Source organism: Eulemur rufifrons, chromosome 16 (genome assembly GCF_041146395.1).
Source record: "Eulemur rufifrons isolate Redbay chromosome 16, OSU_ERuf_1, whole genome shotgun sequence".
Classification (NCBI taxonomy): domain Eukaryota; kingdom Metazoa; phylum Chordata; class Mammalia; order Primates; family Lemuridae; genus Eulemur; species Eulemur rufifrons.
The window spans coordinates 41,751,381-41,775,437 of record NC_090998.1 but is presented as its reverse complement, the minus strand read 5'-3'; the positions used below and the strand labels follow the sequence as shown (position 1 = coordinate 41,775,437).

At 40.2% G+C, this 24,057-nt stretch overlaps 1 protein-coding gene across 1 annotated transcript in view; it reads right to left on the bottom strand.

The window, feature by feature from the left end:
- Positions 1-2,533: 2,533 nt before the first annotated feature.
- Positions 2,534-24,057, bottom strand: part of SP1 (Sp1 transcription factor) — a 30,411-nt gene continuing 8,887 nt past the window's right edge. Inside the window, exons 4-6 of the mRNA XM_069489536.1 lie at positions 6,403-6,571; positions 3,645-3,844; positions 2,534-3,202 (exon numbers count right to left, since the gene is read on the bottom strand). Of these exons, the coding sequence (XP_069345637.1) occupies positions 2,889-3,202; positions 3,645-3,844; positions 6,403-6,571 (683 nt within the window). The 3' untranslated portion in view covers positions 2,534-2,888. The remainder of the gene's footprint in view (positions 3,203-3,644; positions 3,845-6,402; positions 6,572-24,057) is intronic.

Here is a 24,057-nt window from a genome sequence, read left to right as displayed (position 1 = left end):
TTCTGCTGGCCGAAAGTTCGGGGAAAGGGGATTTTTCAGTAATGAGCTTCTGACTCAAGGAATGTAGGCTCCTAACTTCCTGTGGAAAAGACTGAGTGGCTCACTGCTGCTGCTGGAAGACAAAAGCAGAAGCTGCTTCTGTTTAGAGCCAAACAAGATACTGGATCTGGAGCTTCCTTAGTGAGAAGGGAATAGGGAAAGAGAAAATAATTAGATATAAATTCACTCATGGTAATGCTAATGAAGGGGGTTTGAGGGTAAACCAGCAGCTTTCCATCCAAGAGAGAAACATCATCAAAATAACCTTCTAGTCCTCAGCATTATTAAAGCTAGTTTATATCTAATAATTTCATACTGGAAAGATTCCATTCCTTGAAATGCTCTAGCAAAATACTGCACACTCCAGTGAGTTATCCTGCCCCTTTCCTCGAAAAGATGCCAAAGTACATGATTACAGACATAAAATAACAGGTTCTGAGTTCTGCCTTTCAGTGGGAATAAAGAAAGGGTGTGATAGTGACTGGGCATGGATGACTTTTACTTCAGCATTAATATAATCTGATCTGGGGAAAGTTCCTTGCAATAGTTCCTGAGTGTTGAAAACAGAATTACATCTGTAGAGAAAGGACCAAATGGAGTGAACTATTGTTTAAAGTATTAACAGTTATTATACTTAAGGTTAAACAACACAAACTTGCCCAAAACCTAATGTGGATAGATTTTATATAAAATATATAGTAGAATCATAGCATCATCTATTTGTAGCCAAGGTACAAAGATTTATGAAAAGAATAAAGACTCTGCTATAGATCTGGATGTTGGTTTCATTTTCAAACAAAAAAATAGTTTCTTCTTTAAAAAGTACAGTAGAATATCCCCCATTCATAATTGTAACTAATTTAGTATAAGCAGAGAAATGACTTCAGGAACATACCCAAGTTTTAAGACAGAGTTCTAGGTAATGAGCCTGAAAGCCATTTTGATCTGAATTTGATTTTCCAACAATTTCAAATATAATTTCTCATCTGTGTGTAGATATATACAGGCACAAACACACATTCACACACACAGTCATACACAAACACTTAACCTTCTATCAGATTAGGGTAATTTTTTTATTGCAGGTCTCTTTTAATATTGGCTAACAGAAAACCTATCCCCAACCTAATAGATTACACACATACACACAGCCATTTCCACACTTCCTCACAGTGAAAAGCTCTCTAACAAGATACCCGGAAGGTCAAGAGAGACAATGCTTTAATGGCTGGGCCTTGAGGACAATTCTGGTTGTGTTTAAATATCAATGCAAAACGCACTGAGTTCCCTGCCGCGATAATTTTCAGATCAGTCTCTTTTGGAATCAAGCCATGGAGAAAAACAGGATGATTTCTCCCAATCTACCCATAAACCACAGTGGTAAGACAAGATTTCTTTTGTTCTGGGCTATCATTCCCATGATCATGTGCTTCCTTTTCCTTTAGGAACCACCCAAGTACAAATAAGGAACAGTTAAGGGAAAAAGATCATTAAGAACCACTGTCTTGTCACTAGTACACGCTCTGGAATTCTGCAGAATGGAAACCCAGAACAGATTCATTGGAGGATGCTCCTTATCAACATAATGGGAAAGAAACTACCCAAGATGTTCAAAAGAGGAAGTGTATTTCCTCTTAGAATGTAGACTCAGAAGCCCACACATCAAAGCTTAGAGATACCTTGGAAGACAGTGGTACCAAAGTCCAAATACTCCACTAATTCCTGAACCCAACTACCATGAGTCACTTCCTCTTCTGTGCACATCTTTTTCCTACTGAAAAGCCCCTACCTATTATTTGACCATTTTTTGACAGTTTATGCAAACTGATCCCAGATTATCACCTTCAAAGGGTCTCTTGTACAATTCCACAGAAAAGTTTCTGATTCTTGCTACTTAAAGCTGCTAATGAAGGGAGATGCCTTTGACTCTCCAGCGCCAAGAAGGTGCCTGCGTCAGCAGTATTTTGAACACTCCCTCCACAGCTACCCCAAGCATCGGCCTGGACTTCAAGATTTTTCCATTCTGCTGCTGGGACTAAGGTCTTTAAAAGATTGACAGAAGTGCCTCATCCAGGGATCACTAACAAAAAACATGAAGTGATCAGGTGACAGAAGGGCAGACAGAAAAAGTTAAGTCGGGAAAGGAGTACAAGAAGCTGATCCCAAATAAAAAGACAAAATTAGGAAAGGAAAAACATTATGTATGTATATATAAACTAAAAGCAGAGCATATGAATGCTTAATCTGGTGGAAAGCCAAGACAACATCTACAGAAAAGCTCGATGTGTCACAACAAGGCTCAGCCATACGGAAATAAGGCAGTATTAAAAAAAAAAAAAAAATATGACCAAGGTATTTTGGTCACAGAATGGTCTCCTTCCTCCTCCCAGCCAACCCCTGTGAATGCATCTCTATATATCTTTATATATATATATATATATAATATAGAATCTGTTTTTTGTTAAAAAGTATTTCAATGATCATATATATTTATCAAGGCATGATGGCTTTAGGAAAGGGGGGATCCATCATGGGAGAGCTGAGAAGAAAAACTGCAGCAAGGGGAGGCTGGGGTAAGAAATGTAGGAAGATACTGGGGTCAAATGCTCATCAAAGGGTGGCACCAACGGAATTTTCACTAATGTTTCCTGCATTCAGGGAGGCACTGATGATATAGGTGGGTGCCAGGACCCCATCTCTTCTCTTGTATCCCTCCCCCAATTCTTCCCACCACCATGCATTTTAATGCCTCATGGCTTTCTCTCCCACATGTCTCTTGGACCCATGCTACCTTGCATCCCAGGGTTGAGGGGTATGACCCATTTGTCTCTGGCCCCAGGTGCCTGATCTCAGAAACCATTGCCACTGATATTAATGGACTGCAGATCTGCCACCTGCATGACGTTGATGCCACTGTTGGCAAGACGGGCAATACCCTCTGGACAGATGGCCTCCATGGCTACCATATTGGTGGTAATAAGGGCTGAAGGGGTGGCAGTGCCGCTGCCTTCTGAACCTGCCCCACTGTCCAGAGGCAAAGTGCCCACACTCAGGGCTACACCTGGGCCTCCCTTCTTGTTCTGGTGGGTCTTGATATGTTTTGACAGGTGGTCACTCCTCATAAAGCGCTTAGGACACTCAGGGCAGGCAAATTTCTTCTCACCTACGTGAAAGAAGAGAAAGAAGATAAGCTGACATGTCAGGAAGTGGGGGTACCTTGCCCAACTCACTGCCTTCAAACTGCATTAGGCAGAATAAGGCTAGTATTCAAAGTTGGTAAGAACAAGAAAAACCTGGCAGGTATCTTTCTCTTTTTGGGGGGGAAGAAAATAGATAAAGGTTGGGGAATACTCAGTAAGGAAGGTAGAACTTAGCAGAAAAGGCAGGACAGTAATGGGGTCATGCTCCTTCTTCAAAATCCCACTTGAAATCAAGCTCCTTCCTTCTTAAAAGTTTTCCAGATTAACTCCAAATTCCACTTGTGACCCACAATGCGGAGTTTGAAATAAAAGTTGCTCAGAAATTTTAGTTATATCATAGGTATATTTTGTGTTTTCCATTCTGGTCTAGTACTATTTCTCTCTTCTGTGTAGGCTCTTGCTTACCTGTGTGTGTGCGTTTGTGCCTCTGTAGCTCATCCGAACGTGTGAAGCGTTTCCCACAGTATGACCAGGTACACATGAATGGCCTCTCGCCTGTATGCCAGCGCAAGTGTGCTCGTAGGTGTGAGGTCTTGCCATATACTTTACCACAGCCTTGGATGTGACATATGTGCTGTTTCTTTTTGCCAGGATCCCCAGAGCCCCTGAAAGTGAGAACACAAGTATTCACCACTCATTCTAAAGACAGAAATTAAAGACCACAAAGTGTCAACAGTAATTACTCAACCCACTCAAAACTAACCCAAACTTTTTTTTAAAACCTCTTCTCTTGGAAAGGAGGGAGGGGGAGGGGGAGGAAGGAGGGAAGGGGGAGGGGGAGGAGGAGAAAAGTCTTCTTTTCTGTATCAAAAGATAAATCTTAAGCTGATTATGGTTCCTAATACCCAAAATTCAAGTCATAGGGTTCCTTTCTACTGTTTACTTGCTCTTTCCTGCTCTCGTATTCCTTAATCAATTTTGTTGTTTGTATATTTGAAGAGACAATCACTCTACTGGTGACTTGTAGAGTTTGTGAGGCATTTTATGTATTTTTCAAGAAGTTTAAGTCTCATACCAAGTATTTCCCATGGGAAATACTGTGAAAATGATGATATTTTTAGCTGGAGACTCACTTAATGAGCAAAGCATCTTTCCACTTAAGTACTTGGTGGAGAATTTTGGAGAAAATATAGTATTTTACAGTTATAGAACTTTCCTCCTAGAATAAAGGTCAAGAGCCAAATGGTAAAGATTAAAAGCTGAAAAGCTAGGGCAATATCAGGGACTTCAGGGGAAGAGAAGATGGGCAGGACACAAGTTAAAAGAGGAGAAACAGGATCCTAACTAATTCAAGGTTAAAAAAAAAAAAATCACTATATGGAGCAAATCCCAAGGTCCTCTCAAGAATAGGTTCTAAAACATTTTTGCCAAACCAATTTGTTCCATGTGTGATCCATAAGTGGGCACTGGGGAAATTTCCAAGAGGGACTTTTCTTGGGTTTAAACAGCACATATTAGCAGAAGGAAAAAAACCCTAACAGAAATGAAATCACACTTAGGTGGAAATCGGAGAACTTCCTTCAGAAATATAATCCTCTTGAAGCCTTGTTAGAGGGAAATTGTCACTGCTTTTGACTCCAAGGCACACAGTCTGCTTTTCCTGTAACATAAGGTAAACTACAAAGAACTCAAAAATTTGTGTTGTTTTGGTATTTTTCTTGTTCTCTATTTTTGTGCTTAGTTTGAGACAAAACTTTTAACAGATTTTTCCAAGGTATGTAAATGACTATTTGATGTTCTGTTCTCCTTCAAAAGCAGTGACTTTTGAAGGAAAAGAATAGAACTTAGAACTTTCCAGAGAAAATATTAGAGAAACAGGTATTACTAATGAGAAAATCTGTCAGAACTTTGCTTTGCAGGACCCTTTAGATTCTTTGATGAAAACCATTTTCCTTTTTGGAGATGGGGTCTCGCTCTGTCACCCAGGCTGGAGTGCAACAATAGCTCACTGCAGCCTCCAACTCTTGGCCTTAAACAATTCTCCCTCCTCAGCCTTCTGAGTAGCTAGAACTGCAGGCATACACTACCATGTCTGGCTACTTTTTAAAAATTTTCTGTAGATACAGGGTCTTGCTATGTTGTTTAGGCTGGTGTGGAGCTCCTGCACTCAAGCAATCCTCCCAGGTGCTCAGCAAATCTTAAATATTAAAAAAACCCTCTTCCACCCACTTTCAAATCTACTAATTTTTCTTTCTTTTTTTTTTTTCTGAGACAGAGTCTCACTCTGTTGCTCGGGCTAGAGTGTCATGGCGTCAGCCTAGCTCACAGCAACCTCAAACTCCTGGGCTCAAGTGATCCTCCTGCCTCAGCCTCCCGAGTAGTTGGGACTACAGGCATGCACCACCACGCCTGGCTAATTTTTTCTATATATTTTTAGTTGTCCAGCTAATTTCTTTCTATTTTTAGTAGAGATGGGGTCTCGCTCTTGCTCAGGCTGGCATCCAACTCCTGAGCTCAAACGATCCTCCCGCCTCGTCCTCCCAGAGTGCTAGGATTATAGGCATGAGCCACCGCACCCAGCCTCTGTTTCTTTTTTTTGAGACAGAGTCTTGCTCTGTTGCCCTGGGTAGAGTGCAGTGGCGTCATCATAGCTTACTGCAACTTCAAACTCCTGGGCTCAAATGATCTTCTTGCCTCAGCCTCCCAAATAGCTGGGTATAGAATCACTGGCCATGATCCCCAGCTAATTTTTTCTATTTTTAGTAGAGATGGGGTCTCACTCTTACTCAGGCTGGTCTCAAACTCCTGTGCTCAAGTGATCCTCCTGCCTCAGCCTCCCAGACTGCTAGGATTACAGGCGTGAGCCACCACGCCCAGCCTCTTTTTCTTTTTTCTTTTCTTTTCTTTTTTTAGAGACAGAGTCTCACAAAGTCACCCAAGCTAGAGTGCAGTGTCATAATCATAGCTCACTGCAACCTTGAACACCTGGAATCAGGCAATCTTCCCACCTCAGCCTCTCAAGTAGCTGAAACTACAGGCATGCGCCTCCACAGCTGGCTAACATTTTTTTTTTTTTTTGTAGAGATGGGGTCTCACTATGTTGCCACGCTGGTCTTGAACTCCTGGCCTCAAGCAATCCTCCTACCTTGGCTTCCCAAAGTCAGCCACCATGCCTGGCCTAATTTTTCTTTATACTCCTAAGAGATAGGCAGGGTTAACTCACCTTCCTTCATTATCTTTACAATAGGGACAGGTACATGCTTCCCGCCGGGTCCTCCGACCAGCTTGGGGTTGGGGATCTGGGCTATTCTCTCCTTCCTCTCCACCTGCTGTGTCATCATGTATTCCATCACCACCAGCCCCATGAAGACCAAGCTGAGCTCCATGATCACCTGAAATTAAGAGAGAAAAGGGTCAAGGTGAGAAGTGAGGAGGTAATCACAGCCCTAGGCATCTCAGTGACACCCTACATTCACAGTAGCACTTCTTCAAAGTTAGGAAGCCACATTCACTGACACCACCCATACTTAAAATCTCAGAAATCATTGAAAATACAAAGAGCCAATAAATATATGTATAAATTTGCTCAATCTCACTCATAATTTAAAAAAGAAAACTCCACTTATAATGAATTTGTAGTTTCTCACCAGATTACCAAAAGCTGAAACTCTGATAATAGACAGCACTGGCAAGCGGGTGGGAAAATACGCATTTTCATATACAGGTGGTAGTAAATTAGTACAACCTTTGTGAAGTCCAATTTGGAATTATTAAAAATTTAAATGCACATCTGCTCTGAACTAGCAATATCCTATGGATATAGTCGTGAGTATACAAAAATGTATGACAATAATGGTTTCTGTAGCTTTGTTTTTTTTGGTTTTTTTTTGTTTTTTTTTTGAGAGACAGAGTCTCACTCTGTTGCCCAGGCTAGAGTGAGTGCCGTGGCATCTGCCTAGCTCACAGCAACCTCAAACTCCTGAGCTCAAGCGATCTTACTGCCTCAGCCTCCAGAGTAGCTGGGACTACAGGCATGTGCCACCATGCCCGGCTAATTTTTCTATATGTATTTTTAGTTGTCCATATAATTTCTTTCTATTTTTAGTAGAGATGGGGTCTCGCTCTTGCTCAGGCTGGTCTCGAACTCCTGAGCTCAAACTATCCGCCCACCTCGGCCTCCCAGAGTGCTAGGTTTCTGTAGCTTTGTAATAACAAAAAATTGTTATTTAAATAGGCCAGGCTCGGTGGCTCATGCCTATAATCCCAACACTTTGAAAGGCCAAAGGGTGAAGACTGCTTAAGCCCAGGAGTTTGGGGTTGCAGTAAGCTATGATGACACCACTGTACCTTAGCTCAGGCAACAGAGCCAAGACCCTGTCTCCCCTCACCAAAAAACCCCCACTGGAAATAATGAAATGTACACCATTAAAGTACTAGTTAAGGCCGGGCGTGGTGGCTCATGCCTGTAATCCTAGCACTCAGGGAGGCCGAGGCAGGACGAGCGCTTAGGTCAGGAGTTCGAGACCAGCCTCAGCAAGAGCGAGACCCCCATCTCTACTAAAAAATAGAAACAAATAGAAAGAAATTATCTGGACAACTAAAAATATATAGAAAAAATTAGCCGGGCATGGTGGCACATGCCTGTAGTCCCAGCTACTCAGGAGGCTGAGGCAGGAGGATTGCTTGAGCCCAGGAGTTTGAGGTTGCTGTGAGCTAGGTTGATGCCACAGCATTCACTCTAGCCAGGGCAACAGAGCATGACTCTGTCTCAAAAAAAAAAAAAAAGAACTAGTTAAGTAAATTATGATAAATTTATGCAATGGACTACTATGCAGCCATTAAAAAGAATGATATAATGTCATATACTGTTACAGAAAGATGTCCAGCAAATCTTTTATTTATTCTCAAGTAACTCCAGAGCTAAAATTCTATGGAAATGACTAAAAATAAGACTTGAAAGGGTACGACCCATCATAAAAAATACTTTTGACATTGGTACCTACTATATACACACACACATAACTGAAACAACAGTTTCACAACCAGTACTTACCTCTACTATAAGTAGTGTATGCTGAAATTTTTTAGACTCTTATTTAGAATTTTTCCCCTTAATGCTGGTCATGACTCAGTATATGAATTTTATGAACCATTAAAGGGTCACACCTGACATTTTCTTTTTTCTTTTTGAGACAGAGTCTCACTCTGTTGGTGGGCTAGAGTGCTGTGGCATCAGCCTAGCTCACAGCAACCTCAAACTCCTGGGCTCAAGCAATCCTTCTGCCTCAGCCTCCTGAGCAGCTGGGACTACAGGTATGCGCCACCATGCCCAGCTAATTTTTTCCATATATTTTCAGTTGTCCAGCTAATTTCTTTCTATTTTTAGTAGAGACGGGGTCTCACTCTTGCTCAGGCTGGTCTCGAACTCCTGAGCTCAAACGATCCACCACCTCAGCCTACCAGAGTGCCAGGATTACAGGTGTGAGCCACCGTGCCCAGCCCATCTTTTCTTTTTCAATGTGTGTAACCTTTTTTGTTTAATCAATCCACCTTAAAAATCTATATACTTATTAATGAATGGAAACTCCTCCTAGTGGGGATAGGGAACTTACCCTTTGAACTTACCCTTACTTAGCTCGGCAGGCTAAGTAGTACCACTAGTTACCTAGCAAACATTACCTTCAGAAGAGAAGGTAGATCCAGCTATCTCTAATAGGTCTTTAGAAACAAGAGAAAATTTTAACATGTACAAGCAAATCATCTTCTCTGATCTATTTTCTAAGCTAACCCAACTCCATTAAAACTTGAGAAGCAATTCATTATTCCCCAAAGTTCTCCCCTATCCCAATCAACTAGAAAGAGGCAAATTTTTCTCCATTTTATTGAAAAATAGGAATAACACTCAGAACAGGACATAATTCAGTTAAGAGGGAAACAAAGACTACAGATTGAGTATCCCTTATCTGAAATGCTTAGAACCAGAGTGTTTCAAATTACAAATTTCTTTTTTTTTTTTTTTTTTTGGAGTATTTGCATTATACTTACCATGTGAGCGTCCCAAATCCAAAAATCTGAAATACAAAATGCTCCAATGAACATTTCCTTTCAGTGTCATCTTAGTGCTCAAAAAGTTTCAGGTTCTGGAGCATTTCAGATTTTTGAATTTGGGATGCTCAACCTGTACCTAGATATCAGGGCTCTCTAAATAAAACTATCTCTCTAATCCTGTTTATAATTCTTATAAAATAGATAGTCAAAGTTAATACCCTCCTGGACTCCCATTATGATTTCAAAGGCTTTTTTAAAATACAAAAACTAGAAATGGGGTTAGATATAGTGAACAATTTCAAATTTCATTTAACAAAAAAGAGAGATAAAATACCAACAAAGCATTGTTAAACCAGAATCTGGCCGGGCGTGGTGGCTCATGCTTGTAATCCTAGCACTCTGGGAGGCCGAGGCTGGAGGACTGCTCGAGGTCAGGAGTTAGAGACCAGCCTGAGCAAGAGCGAGACCCGTCTCTACTAAAAACAGAAAGAAATTATCTTGCCAACTAAAAATATATATAGAAAAAATTAGCTGGGCATGGTGGCGCATGCCTATAGTCCCAGCTACTCGGGAGGCTGAGGCAGTAGGAATTGCTTAACCCCAGGAATTTGAGGTTGCTGTGAGCTAGGCTGACACCATGACACTCTAGCCCGGGCAACAGGGAGACAGAATGAGACTCTGTCCCCACCCCCCCCCAAAAAAAGAAAGAAAGAAAGAAAAAGAACAATTTTATTTAAAGATGTGGCACTAGTTAAATAGTGAAATAAATTAAAAAATTTCCTTCCTGGGCCGGGCACAGTGGCTCACGCCTGGACTACATGTCTGTAGTCCCAGCTACTTGGGAGGCTGATGCAGGAGGATGGACTGAACCCAGGAGTCTGAGGTTGCTGTGAACTAGGCTGATGCCAGCTCTACTTCTAGAGCAGCAGTTCTAATAAAGTGAAAGGCATGGATAAGAAATACCTAGGATTAAAAATAGGCAACCAGGACTAGCATGGTGGCTCATGCCTGTAATCCTAGCACTCTGGGAGGCCGAGGTGGGTGGATCACTCAAGGTCAGGAGTCCGAGACCAGCCTGAGCAAGAACGAGACCCCATCTCTACTAAAAATAGAAAGAAATTATCTGGCCAACTAAAATATATATAGAAAAAATTAGCCGGGCATAGTGGCGCATGCCTGTAGTCCCAGCTACCCGGGAGGCTGAGGCAGTAAGATCGCTTAAGCCCAGGAGTTTGAGGTTGCTGTGAGGTAGGCTGATGCCACGGCACTCACTCTAGCCCGGGCAACAAAGTGAGACTCTGTGTCAGGAAAAAAAGAAAGAAAGAAAGAAAGAAAAATTAGTAGTACCAGCTACTCAGGAGGCTGAGCATCCCTTTAGCCTAGGAGTTTGAGGTTGCAGTGAGCTATGATGACACTACTGCACTTTAGCTCGGGCAACAGACTGAGATATTATCTAAAAAAAAATAAATAAATAAAATTTTTTAAAATAAATTTAAGAACTGGCTCTCCACATCTCAGAAAATGGGTAGTTTTCCTGAAGTACAGGGCAATCAGCACAAAGGTAGCAAAGGCTCTCACCACCAGATGTCACTGTAACCATGTGATAGATAGGTGTTATAGGCACACCCTCCCAGGCAAGAGGTTTAAGAAGGAAAAAAAAGGTGGGGACAAGGAGAGACATACACAAATTTTAAATGGTACCATTTGAGAAAGTATAGGGTATTTCAGACATCTGTCCATCACAATTCAATTTTCTTCCAGCTTTGGTAATGTTTCCTTAACACTCTACTTTTATGCCATCCATCATGAATCCAAAGATACAGATTGGTATAAATATTAATTAAATATATAATACATACATACCATAGAGAAAAATGTGGAAGAGGGGCATAAAGGTTAAAAGAATAAAGTAAGTTTGGTTTAGTAACAGCAGGAGAATGATAAAATAAATAGGGAAGTGATAAAATTAATTTTAGACTTATTTCAGACCTTCATCATTTCCCTAAATTAGAGATGAACACAATTAATTCCTCCTTTGATTGGGTTTTAATCAGGACCTTTTGACTGACATTTGGACTATTCATATCTATCAATTGATATTTCAGAATTACTTGGGCTGGGCATGGTAGCTCATGCCTGTAATTCTAGCACTCTGGGAGGCTGAGGCAGGAGGATCGCTTGAGGTCGGGAGTTTGAGACCAGCCTGAGCAAGAGTGAGACCCCGTCTGTTTTTAAAAATTAAAATAAAATAAAACTAAACTTACTTAGAGCCTCTGATCCTTAAATTAATAACAGTAATTACATATATACTGTAATACAAAAACAAAAAATACCCTAAACTCAAGTATCCTAGAGATTGTCTCCCATTTATAAGACTAAATTAATTTCTCTAGTAAAACCTGAAGAAAAATGAGCAACGGTAGCCATCTATGAATAAAGTTCTAAAAAATATTTATAGTACTTTTTATCCATCCTAAATATATATAAAAAAATGTGTATATTTATAGTACTCTCAACAGTGATGGAAATTAGAAAGATGGAGAAGCAGCCTATCATTCTAATAAATTAACTTTTCATTTTTCATCTTCCTATCAATCACAATTCATATGCACAAATAAACTTTATGTATTTGTAATCACAGTAAATTTACAATATCATAAATATCTGAACTGATATTAAAGAAGCAAATCTTCAGTTCTACAACATCCTGAGATCTCTAAAATGACCATTTAAGTAGGCACTTACATGTCAACTACCTTTTTATTATAGGGCTCTCTAATTGATGTATGTAAACGTATAAATGTCCCTACAATAATTATATAATCTGATACCCTAAAGCTGATATTTCAATCTGTCCCACACATAAATTCTAAGGCAACTTTTTCATGTGAGAGGAAGACTGCTTTGTCTTCCCCGCCCACACTCTGGGAACCGCCCCCGCTTTGTCTTAATTTGACTATATTACTATATAAACATTAAAAGCAGATTCTCTCTTTATAGTATACCTAGTGTTGCAAAAAACAGAATTTAAACTGCCGATGACACTATACCAAAAAGATAACAGATGGAAATGTTACTCCACGAAAATATATAATACAAGTGCTCATCTATGTGTCTGTGTACTCCTTTTCCTCCTATACTGATTTCCTTCAACTTTTGCTTAATACAATGAAAAATTCAGATGTATTTTACTTAATATATTTGAGTTTTATGTTCTCTGTTCTTTTAACATTGATTATGCAATAATGAATGAAATCAGCAATCCAGCTCCTGAGGACTTAGTCTAAAGAAATGACTCAAAGTGGGAAAACTGTATGTTCTAATATATTCATATTAAAAATACAAAAAAATGTGAAACTATCTGAATAGTTGACCAAAGAGAAATAATAAATTTCTCTTGATTCTATCAAGTTGGTTACTTGATAGAATATAATGCAGTAATTTTAAGCTGTTAAAAGTAAAGTATAGGCCAGGTGCGGTGGCTCACACCTGTAATCCTAGCACTCTGGGAGGCCGAGATGGGAGGATCGCTCGAGGTCAGGAGTTCGAGACCAGGCTGAGCAACAGTGAGACTCTGTCTCTACTAAAAATAGAAAGAAATGATCTGGACAGCTAAAAATATATAGAGAAAAAAATAAGCTGGGCATGGTGGCAAATGCCTGTAGTCCCAGCTACTCGAGAGGCTGAGGCAGAAGGATTGCTTGAGCCCAGGAGTTTGAGGTTGCTGTGAGCTAGGCTGATGCCATGGCACTCTACCCCGGGCAACAGAGCGAGACTCTGTCTCATAAAAAAAAAAAAAAAAAAAAAGTAAAGTATATAAAAAAGAAAAAATGAGGTATAAAACAAAGATATCTACTATTACCAATATTAATTAGCAAGTCAAGAATAAAATAAGGGCCGGGCGCGGTGGCTCACGCCTGTAATCCTAGCACTCTGGGAGGCCGAGGTGGGCGCATCGTTTGAGCTCAGGAGTTCGAGACCAGCCTGAGCAAGAGCGAGACCCCATCTCTACTAAAAATAGAAAGAAATTATATGGACAGCTAAAAATATATATATAGAAAAAATTAGCCGGGCATGGTGGTGCATGCCTGTAGTCCCAACTACTCGGGAGGCTGAGACAGGAGGATCCCTTGAGCTCAGGAGTTTGAGGTTGCTGTGAGCTAGGCAGATGCCACGGCACTCACTCTAGCCTGGGCAACAAAGTGAGACTCTGTCTCAAAAAAAAAAAAAAAAAAAAGAAAAGAATAAAATAAGGTATAAATACTAGAAAGGAGGCCAGGCACAGTGGCTCACACCTATAATTCCAGCATTTTGGAAGGCCAAGGAAGGAGGATCATTTGAGGCCAGGAATTTGAGACTAGCCTGGGCAACACAGCAAGATACCGCCTCTACAAAAAATAAAAAAAATTAGCTGGGTATAGTGGTGCATGCTATGATGATGCCACTGTATTCTTGCCAGGGTGACAGAATGCAGCCTCATCTCAAAAAACAAAACAAACAAATAAACAAAAAAAGGTTAAGTAAATCCTAGTACAAATATACAACTATCATACAACCATTTAAAATGATGCAGACTTACATTTATTGACATAGAAAACATGTTCATGACATACTGTTCAGTGAAAACAGCAGGTTACAAAGCACTGTGGACAGTATGATCCTACTTAAGTAGCTACTAGCAAAACATATAAAAAGTATTGTAAATTGTACACAAATGTACAAAAAGATGGCTGGAAGGATATTCACCAAAATTTCAACAGTAGGTATCTCTGGAGAGTTAAATTTCAAGTAATTTTTACTTAATTTTCTCTATTATTTTACATTGTTAGAATAGTCTTATCAATATCATTTAAACAAAAGTTATTTTTTAAATATTTATTTTTCTTGTCTTCAAAAGAAGTTTTCTAATTCTAAAGTTTTCTCCATAATCTTTATAAAGTGAATGCTTGAATTTTCCCATTACCCACACTGAAACTACAATATACATCAGTAGTCCTTTGGACATCAGTGTTTTCCTTTCAGATCATTTATTCTGTACCCATATGTTTATGGTACCGAGCACATTCTATATAAAGAAAATCAGAGGTGGTTCCCATCCTACAGGCATTTTAAGATCTAAAACACTGACATATCTAAAGTTGTACAAAGGATGGGCGCAGTGGCTCATGCCTGTTTAATCCTAGCATTCTGGGAGGCCGAGGCGGGCGGATCGTTTGAGCTCAGGGGTTCAAGACCAGCCTGAGCAAGAGCCAGACCCCGTCTCTACTAAAAAAAAATATATATATATAGAAAGAAATTAGCTGGACAACTAAAAATACATATAGAAAAAATTAGCTGGGCATGGTGGCGCATGCCTGTAGTCCCAGCTACTCAGAAGGCTGAGGCAGTGAGTTGGAGGTTGCTGTGAGCTAGGCTGATGCCATGGCACTCTACCCCGGGCAACAGAGTGAGACTCTGTCTCAAAAAAAAAAAAAAAAAAGATAAACCTTTTTTTTTAATTTACAGAGAACTGGCCAGGTGCTATGGCTCACACTTGTAATCCTAGCACTTTGGGAAGCCAAGGCAAGAGGATCACTTGACCACTCTAAGCAACACAGCAAGAGCCTGTTTCTACAGAAAACAGAAAAAAATTAGCCAGGCCTGGTGGCAAGTGCCTGCAGTCCCAACTACTAGGGAGGCTGAGGCAGGAGCATCCCTTGAGCCCAGGAGTTTGAGACTGCAGGGAGCTATGATTATACCACTGCACTCCAGCAAGGACTAGAGGGAGACCTATCTCTTTAAAAAAAAATAAAAGAGAGAGAGAGAGAAAATTGAGAAACTAAATTATCATTAAATGGGGTGTCAACAAAGCGTTCATCAAGGAGAAGGTTTTTCTAGCAAGCAGTCTGTATAGAAAGCAGGCACATACTTTGCACCTAGTTCACAACCAGGCAATAAGAGATAAACACAAAATCTATGGGTAATCCTAAAAACCTTCTCTAATGTCAACTACCATTTTTACCAGAATGGCTTATGAAAGAACAAAGCATACTGGCTGTAGTTTACTTTCTCTGGTAGTAATAATGGTTTAATGACTACACTGATAGACAAGGAACATAAAGGGCAGGAAAGAACATAAAGGCCTGGACACTTCTACGACTTGGTAGAGCAGCCTTCAACTAAGTGTTTATCACTCTACCTTTAATTAAAAGGGAGGGGCCAGGCAAGGTGGCTCAAGCCACCTTAATCCTAGCACTCTGTGGAGGATCACTTGAGGTCAGGAGTTCAAGACCAGCCTGAGCAAGAGCGAGACCTTGTCTTTAAAAAAACAAAAATTAGCCAGGTATAGTGTCACTGCGCCTGTGGTCTCAGCTACTTAGGAGACTGAGGCAGGAGGGTCATTCATTTGAGCCCAGGAATTTGAGGTTGCAATCAGCTATGATGATGCCACTGCACTCCACCCAGGGGTGACAGAGTGAGACCCTTGTCTCAAAAAACAGAACAAAAACAAACAAAAAAACAACCCTTAGAGAGGGTTAGAGGATAAAGAACTTTCCCCCCTAAAATTACATACCCAGTATAAAAGAAAGTTATGATTTGGGCCTGAAGTGTCTGCCTACAAATTCCATGTTCTCACTCTCCTGTCCACATACTGTATGTCTAATTTAGGACAAGCCGCCTTTTTCTTTCACAAAGGATTTCAATAAATTACTACTAGTTTTAGAGCTGGAGTTACTTCACTCTTTAATTACATCAGATTAAGGACTATACTCAAAGCTAAACCATTCAACCATATTACACAGGATGTGAGAAGTTCATCCACAAAAAGAGCTGTACAAAAGAAAAAAAACAATAGTGTTTTGGGTTTAAGATCCCATTTATATTTATCTGCAACTTCCCATCCAGGAGAGTACTAAGCAAGTGGGAAAACTCATTCCAAGCAATTTTCTATCAATCTTGTGGATTTTTATATTATACTTTCTTTTTCTTTTCTTTTTTTTTTTTTTTGAGACAGTATCTCAATATGTCACCCTGGCTCAAATGCAGTGGCATCATCACAGCTCACTGCAACCTCAAACTCCTGGGCTCAAGTGACCCTCCTACCTCACTCTCTCAAGCAGCTGGGACTACAGGTGTGCACCACCATGCTCAGCTAATGTTGTCTATTTTTAGTAGAAATGGGTCTTGTTCTTGCTCAGGCTGGTCTCGAACTCTTCACCTCCTGCCTTGGCCTCCCAGAGTGCTAGGATTACAGGCATGAGCCATCACATCCAGCCTATATTGTACTTTCGAAGAGTCATTTCATTTTCCCTCACAAGAGCAGCATAACAAATGGGGGTGGGGGGAACAATACTCTTTAGTAAGCTCCTCAGTTTATTCATAATACCAATGTCACATGGGAGTAGGGAACAGAAATGGAGGTAGGATGAAGGGAAATACACAAGAACAGGAGACTTGATACAATATGATTCATTTATAAAAAGAACTATTCATGTGCAGTATATAGGTTTTATTACCAGCCTCCAGCATTTCAGAAAGCAGCTGCATGGGCCTGATGAGGGATCTGAACAACCAGAACTAGAAAAGGCTTTGAACTTGACTTCCTAACTAAACAACAGAAAGCTAATGTTTTCCACATATAACTTTCATATTTTTCTTTCTTATAGGTACAGTCTTGTGGAGCATGCTGAGTACAATGTCAGGTATCTCCAGTCTTCCACTGGGTCCTGGGATACCTTGCTTTTTGAGGGGGTCTTCAGATGATGCAACATTAATAGTCCTTCAGTAACATTCTCATTAGAGAATCATTCTGGACAATGCTATCTAAAGGACTGAGGCTTTAGGAAGATAAACAAAATGAAAAATTTACTATGAAAAGTTCACTCCAAGTTTGATGCTTAGCTTTTTGGAAAGGGACAAAATTTTTGGCTGGTACCACTTATAAAGAGCATCAAATTCCTTTTCAAGCAAAGTAATGATTAAAACCAAATAATCTAGTAAGTAAAAATTTTCAATACCAAGAAAGAAGTACAGGACATGAAGGTGCATATTTCATGTAATGCCTATTACATGTGCCTATTTCTTTTTTTTTTTTTTTTTTTGCAGGCAAGTTATTACACACTCCTTAGTAGATTCAGTCTTCCATGGCCACAATCCTGAATAAGCCCATTTCTTAAGCGTAAGTGCCTATTTCTTAAATTTTTATGGTAAGACATCTAGATAATCTGATACAGTAATATCTTGTAATGTTTCCTTTTGGTTATCGCTCTAAAATTTCGAGACTTAAGCCAATTAGTTGTCAGAATGTTTTCTATATAAGCCAAGGAAACATCAGTAATTTAAGTGTGGATACATGTTAATTTGCTGCACATTTCGGTTAAAAATAATATAATGTAAGCAAGGAAACTGACAAAGAACTCTGAAAAAAAGAAAAATAATACAATGTGATGATATCTTAGTGCTTTTATTAAGACAGCTCTCACCAGTCATTTGACTAAAAGATTAATTACCACTATACCAAGATGCCTGGATGGCTATGTTGTAGTTTCCTAAGCATCCATATAAACTAGAGATGAGAATATCCATTGTCTAGGATTACAAGACAATTGTCATTTTTCTGGGGCTCAGAGAGTCATTGAATAATTCTAACAAAGGGAAATGCTTTCCAGCAACAAGCCATTTTTGCTTTCTGTAGTCTTTTACACATCAGTAACTGAAACAAGGAGTTAAGCAGTTACCCAAGAAAAGCATGCTCATATTGTACATCATGAAGATTTTTCTTGTGCAGCAACAATTCCTTTCTTAACACTCAACCCTTGAATTCCATTTTAAGCATCTCACTTTATAAACAGTCAAGATTTATTCTATTTTTTTAACTCCATGGATGGAAACAAAGTCAAGATTTAAATAATGTAAAAGCAGCTGGATATCAGCTACAATGTACTAACAATATTGTCCCATTAGATTAGAAAATTAGGAAACACTTACAAGAAAACTGCCTAGGTAGAAAAGCTTAAAATGTCATTCTGACTAAAAACACAGTATGAAAATGTAAGATTTAAAAAAAAAAAAGAACAAAACAGTTTCTTAATAGAAGCTAAAAGATAAAAAAAATTAGGTACAAAATATATTTCCTAAAAAAAAAATTAAAAATAGAATTACTGTATCCAGCAATCCTACTTCTTTTTTTTGTTTGGAGACAAGGTCTCTGTCACCCATGCTGGAGTGCAGTGACGTAATCATAGCTCACTGTATCCTCCAACTTCTGGGCTCAAGTGATGCTCCTCCCTCAGCCTTTTCAAGTAGCTGGGACTACAGGCATGCACCACCATGTCTGGCTAATGTTTTGTTTTTTGTTTTTTTTTGCAGAGACAGGGTCTCACTGTGTTGCCTAGGCTGGTCTCAAACACCTAGCCTCAAGCTATCCTCCTGCCTCAGCCTCCCAAATTGCTTGCAATACAGGCATGAGCTACAGCGCACAGACCCAAGTAATCCTACTTCTGGGTATATATCCACAGGAATTGAGAGATATTTGCACACCCATGTTCACAGCAGCATCAGTCACAATAGCCAAGAAGTGGAAGCAACTCACATGTCCATTGAGGAATGATTAAATAAGCAAAATAATGTACATACGTTCAAGGGATTATTATTCAGCCCTAAAAAAAAAAAAAGGAAATCCACAGCCGGGCGCAGTGGCTCACACCTAGTAATCCTAGCACTCTGGGAGGCCGAGGCGGGAGGATTGCTTGAGCTTGGGAGTTCAAGACCAGCCTGAGCAAGAACGAGACCCTGTCTCTACTAAAAATAGGAAGAAATTAGCCAAACAACTAAAAATAGAAAAAATTAGCCAGGCATGGTGGCACGTGCCTGTAGTCCCAGCTACCTGGGAGGCTGAGGCAGGAGGATCACTTGAGCTCAGGAGTTTGACGTTGCAGTGAGCTATTATGATACTACTGTACTCTAGTCCAGGTGACAGAGTAAGATCTTGCCTCAAAAATAAATAACCTGACAACATATGACACAGTACACCAAAAGACTGTAATATAAATTCAAAATACTTGTGTCCCTATTATTTCATACATTTTGCTGCAACTCTCAGGAATAGCTGAGTGAAAACTGGTCCCCTCTTTAAGTGCCCTGAGCTCCAAGAAGGCAAAGACCATATCTGTCCAAATGAACAAAAGCCTAGCATATCTGACACATAATAAATGCTCAATAAATTTTGCTAAACTTGTCTATGAACAAAGAATCAAAAATTGGAATCCATTTTTACTATTACACTTTTGTTTCTTATTCTTGAGCCTGCTGGGAGCAATTATATCACTAAGTATACTGATGTTCAACAAACACCGAAAGTTAAGATAACCAAACCATAAGTATGACTTAATTTCTTATTTTTTTTTTTAAATTTGTTTTTCATTTTTTGAGATAGGGTCTTGCTCTGTTGCCTAGGCTATAGTGCAGAGTGGCATGATCGTAGCTCACTGTAATCTTAAACTCCTAGGCGCAAGTGATCCTCTCACCTCAGCCTCCTGACTAGCTGAGACTACGGTGTGCACCACCAATCCTGGCTAACTTTTTAAATTTTTTTAGTAGATGCGGTCTCACCATGTTGCTCAGGCTGGCCTCAAGGGATCCTCCCACCTTGGCCTTCCAAAGTGCTAGGATTACAGGCGTGAGCCACAACGCCTGGCTATAGGCTAAATAAGAAGCCTTAGGCTGGGCATAATTGCTCGTATTTGTAATCTCAAGGCTTTGAGAGGCCCAGGCGGGAGAATCACTTGAGGCAAGGAGTTCAAGACCAGCCTGGGCAACATAGTGAGACCCTTGTCTCTACAAAAGCAAAAAAAAAAAAAAAAAAAAAAAGAAGCCTTAAAATGTGACAGTGCCAGATACTTTTTCCAAAGAACATCAAATCAAACAAAGAAACCTCTTATTGATTTGGAAAATATCCAAATACAGTTTTCAGAGTTAAGGGCTTTTACTGTCTTTAAGATAAATGGCCTACATAAAATTTTAAAATATATTTTTTTCAGAGTATAAGAAACTGCCACAGAATTCTAAGGATACTTTCAGGTATCACAGCACTAATAACCAGAAGAAATATTATGCATTGTTCTGAGACATGGACAGAATTGGACTCTGTATAGTCTTTTAAAGGGTTGTTAAACCATATCCCCCAAAGTACATCAGGGGATATGGTTTGAAATCAGAAATGTGAGGGCTATGGGAAGGAAGGCACCGAAGGGAATTCCAGAATAACATGGAAAATAACAGGTGGGGGGGAGGGGAGGGATTTATTCACAACTAATGGGTGCGGTGCACACTGTCTGGGGGATGGACATGCTTGAAGCTCTGACTGGGGGGGGGGGGCAAAGGCAATATATGTAACCTGAACATTTGTACCCCATAATATGCTGAAATGAAAAAAAAAAAAGAAAAAGAAAAGAACAGTAAGAAGATAAACTTTGCTGTAATAATGTCTCCAGCATATCAGAGAAGAAACAAGAAAAGAACAGTCAGGATCTTCTTAATTGTAAAAAAAAAAAACTTAAAAGGGGTTAACTCCCCTGCCACATATGCCAGATAGGACACAGCTAATCATCATTATTTCAAGGGCTGATTTATACAGTCTATATTTCTCTTTTGCCATCTTGCTCCTCTTTTCCTATCTTTTGATTGCCTCATTGATTATTTATAACAGCAGTCCCCAACCTTTTTGGCACCAGGGACCAGTTTCATGGAAGACAATTTTTCCATGTACCGGGGTGGGGGTGGGGGAGGATAGTTTCAGGATGATTCAAGCGCATTACATTTATTGTGCAGTCAGACCTCTCTGTTAATGATGATCTGTATTTGCAGCCACTCCCCAACGCTAGCATCACCACCTCAGATCATCAGGCATTAGATTCTCATAAGGAGTGGGCACCCTAGATCCCTCGCATGTGCAGTTTACAGTAGGGTTTGCACTCCTATGAGAATCTGCTGCTGCCTGATCCGAAAGGAGGCAGAGCTTATGCAGTGATGGGAGTGATGGGGAGCTGCTGTAAATACAAACGAAGCTGGCCAGGTGTGGTGGCTCATGCCTGTAATCCTAGCACTCTGGGACCAGGAGGGAGGATCCCTTGAGCTCAGGAGTTTGAGACCAGCCTGAGCAAGAGTGAGACCCTTATCTTTACTAAAAATAGAAAAATTAGGCCGGGCGTGGTGGCTCACGCCTGTAATCCTAGCACTCTGGGAGGCCGAGGCGGGTGGATTGCTCAAGGTCAGGAGTTCGAAACCAGCCTGAGCGAGACCCCGTCTCTACTAAAAATAGAAAGACATTATATGGACAACTAAAAATCTATATAGAAAAAATTAGCCGGGCATAGTGGCGCATGCCTGTAGTCCCAGCTACTCGGGAGGCTGAGGCAGTAGGATCGCTTAAGCCGAGGAGTCTGAGGTTGCTGTGAGCTAAGCTGACGCCACGGCACTCACTCTAGCCTTGGCAACAAAGTGAGACGCTGTGACGCCACGGCACTCACTCTAGCCTTGGCAACAAAGTGAGACGCTGTCTCAACAAAAAAAAAAAAAAAAAGAAAAATTAGCTGGCCTTCGTGGCATGTGCCTGTAGTCCCTGCTACTGGGAAGGCTAAGGCAGGAGGATCACTTGAGCCCAGGAGTTTGAGGTTGATGTGAGCTAGGCTAACACCACAGCACTCGACTCAGGGCAACAGAGTGAGACTCTGTCTCAAAAAAAAAAAAAATACAGAGGAAGCTTCACTGCCTCCTGTGCCACTCACTTCCTGCTGTGCAGCCCGGTTCCTAACAGGCCACGGACCAGTATTGGTCCACGGACCAGGGGTTGGGGACCACAGATTTATACTTCAATTGATTACAGACTAAATAAATTCAAATTCACCAATCTGGTTACTACAAATTCTGATTCATAAGGAAGTTTATAAAGAAGTTGTTGATTAACCATGCCATTTGTTTCTTTTTCTTCCTACTGTTTTAGGCTACAAATATTAGTAACCTTTCAAAATAACTGAAGTACACAAAAATCCATTGAAATAGACAAACAAAATCCATTTGCATACTTGAGAGAAGTCCTGGTAAAAGATAACAAAGCAGTGTATGCAGTAGAAAGGATACTGATCTGAAAGTCAAAAAACCTGTTACTCTTTAAATTGTGTCACCAACCTTTGGCAAGTCATGGAATCTTTCTACACCTTAGGCTCTACTTAAATGAGGATATTAGAGCAAATGAGGGTTTCTAGCAATCTTTAGTCTAATTGCTATCACCATAGATGGTCTGATTTAATTGTATTATGCCTGCAAAAAGCTATTAATTTTTTAAGCCATCAAAACAGGGTCACATTCAATAAAGAACATATTGAATAATTTAAAAAAGGCCATTTCAGCTAGGCTCGGTGGCTCACATCTGTAATCCTAGCAGTCTGGGAAGCTGAGGCCGGAGGATTACTTGAGGTCAGGAGTTTGAGACCAGCCTGAGAAAGAGTGAGACCCATCGCTACTAAAAATAGAAAAAAAATTAGCCAGGGAAGTAAAAATAGAAAAAATTAGCCAGGCGTGGTGGCGCATGTCTATAGTCCCAGCTATTGGGGAGGCTGAGGCAGGAGGATAGCTTGAGCCCAGGAGTTTGAGGTTGCTTTGAGCTGGGCTAATATGCCATGGCACTCTGAGCCTGGGCAACAGAGCGAGACTCTGTTTCAAAAAATGGAAATTAAAAATAAAAATTAAATAAAAAATAATTAAAAAGAGCCATCTCAATTGCACTTAACCTAATTTAGATTTTTTTTTTTTTTTTTTTGATACAGCCTGTTGCCCAGGCTAGAGTGAGTGCCGTGGCGTCAGCCTAGCTCACAGCAACCTCAAACTCCTGAGCTCAAGGGATCCTCCTGCCTCAGCCTCCCGAGTAGCTGGGACTACAGGCATGCACCACCATGCCCGGCTAATTTTTTCTATATATATTTTTAGCTGTCCATATAATTTCTTTCTATTTTTAGTAGAGATGGGGTCTCGCTCTTGCTCAGGCTGGTCTCGAACTCCTGAGCTCAAACGATCCGCCCACCTCGGCCTCCCAGAGTGCTAGGATTACAGGCGTGAGCCACCGCGCCCGGCCAACCTAATTTAGATTATTAGCAGCAAATATTTGCTTTCCTATAAAAATCAGTGTTTTAAGTAAAAAAACAAATATAAAAATCAGTACCTAATTTTTTTTAATGTTTAGTGATTTATAGATTTTTAACTTAGTTCTCTCATCTCTTAAAAGGCAAGTCTTTGGCTGGGCATGGTGGCTCACGCCTGTAATCCTAGCACTCCGGGAGGCCAAGGCGGGAGGATCACTTGAGGTCAGGAGTTCGGGATCAGCCTGAGCAAGAGCGAGACCCCCGTCTCTACTAAAAACAGAAAGAAATGATCTGGACAGCTAAAATTATATATATAGAAAAAAAATTAGCTGGGCATGGTGGCGCATGCCTGTAGTCCCAGCTACTCGGGAGGCTGAGGCAGAAGGATTGCTTAAGCCCAGGAGTTTGAGGTTGCTGTGAGCTAGGCTGATGATGCTATGGCACTCTAGCCCAGGCAACACAGTGAGACTCTGTCTCCCAAAAAAAAAAAAAGAAAAAAAAAAAAAGGCAAGTCTTTGTCTTTTAAAACAGGCATTTTATATTTTAATTCCTTCTTCAATGTGATTGAATTATTATTTATTTTGTACATAGATGAGGAGGATTCATTGTAAATTAGATATGCACATCCAAACTTGTCAAACAAGTAATACTGCCCAGTTTCCATAAGCCATTCAGAGTCCAAAAAACACTGAAGCAAAAGTACAAATTCAGATTAC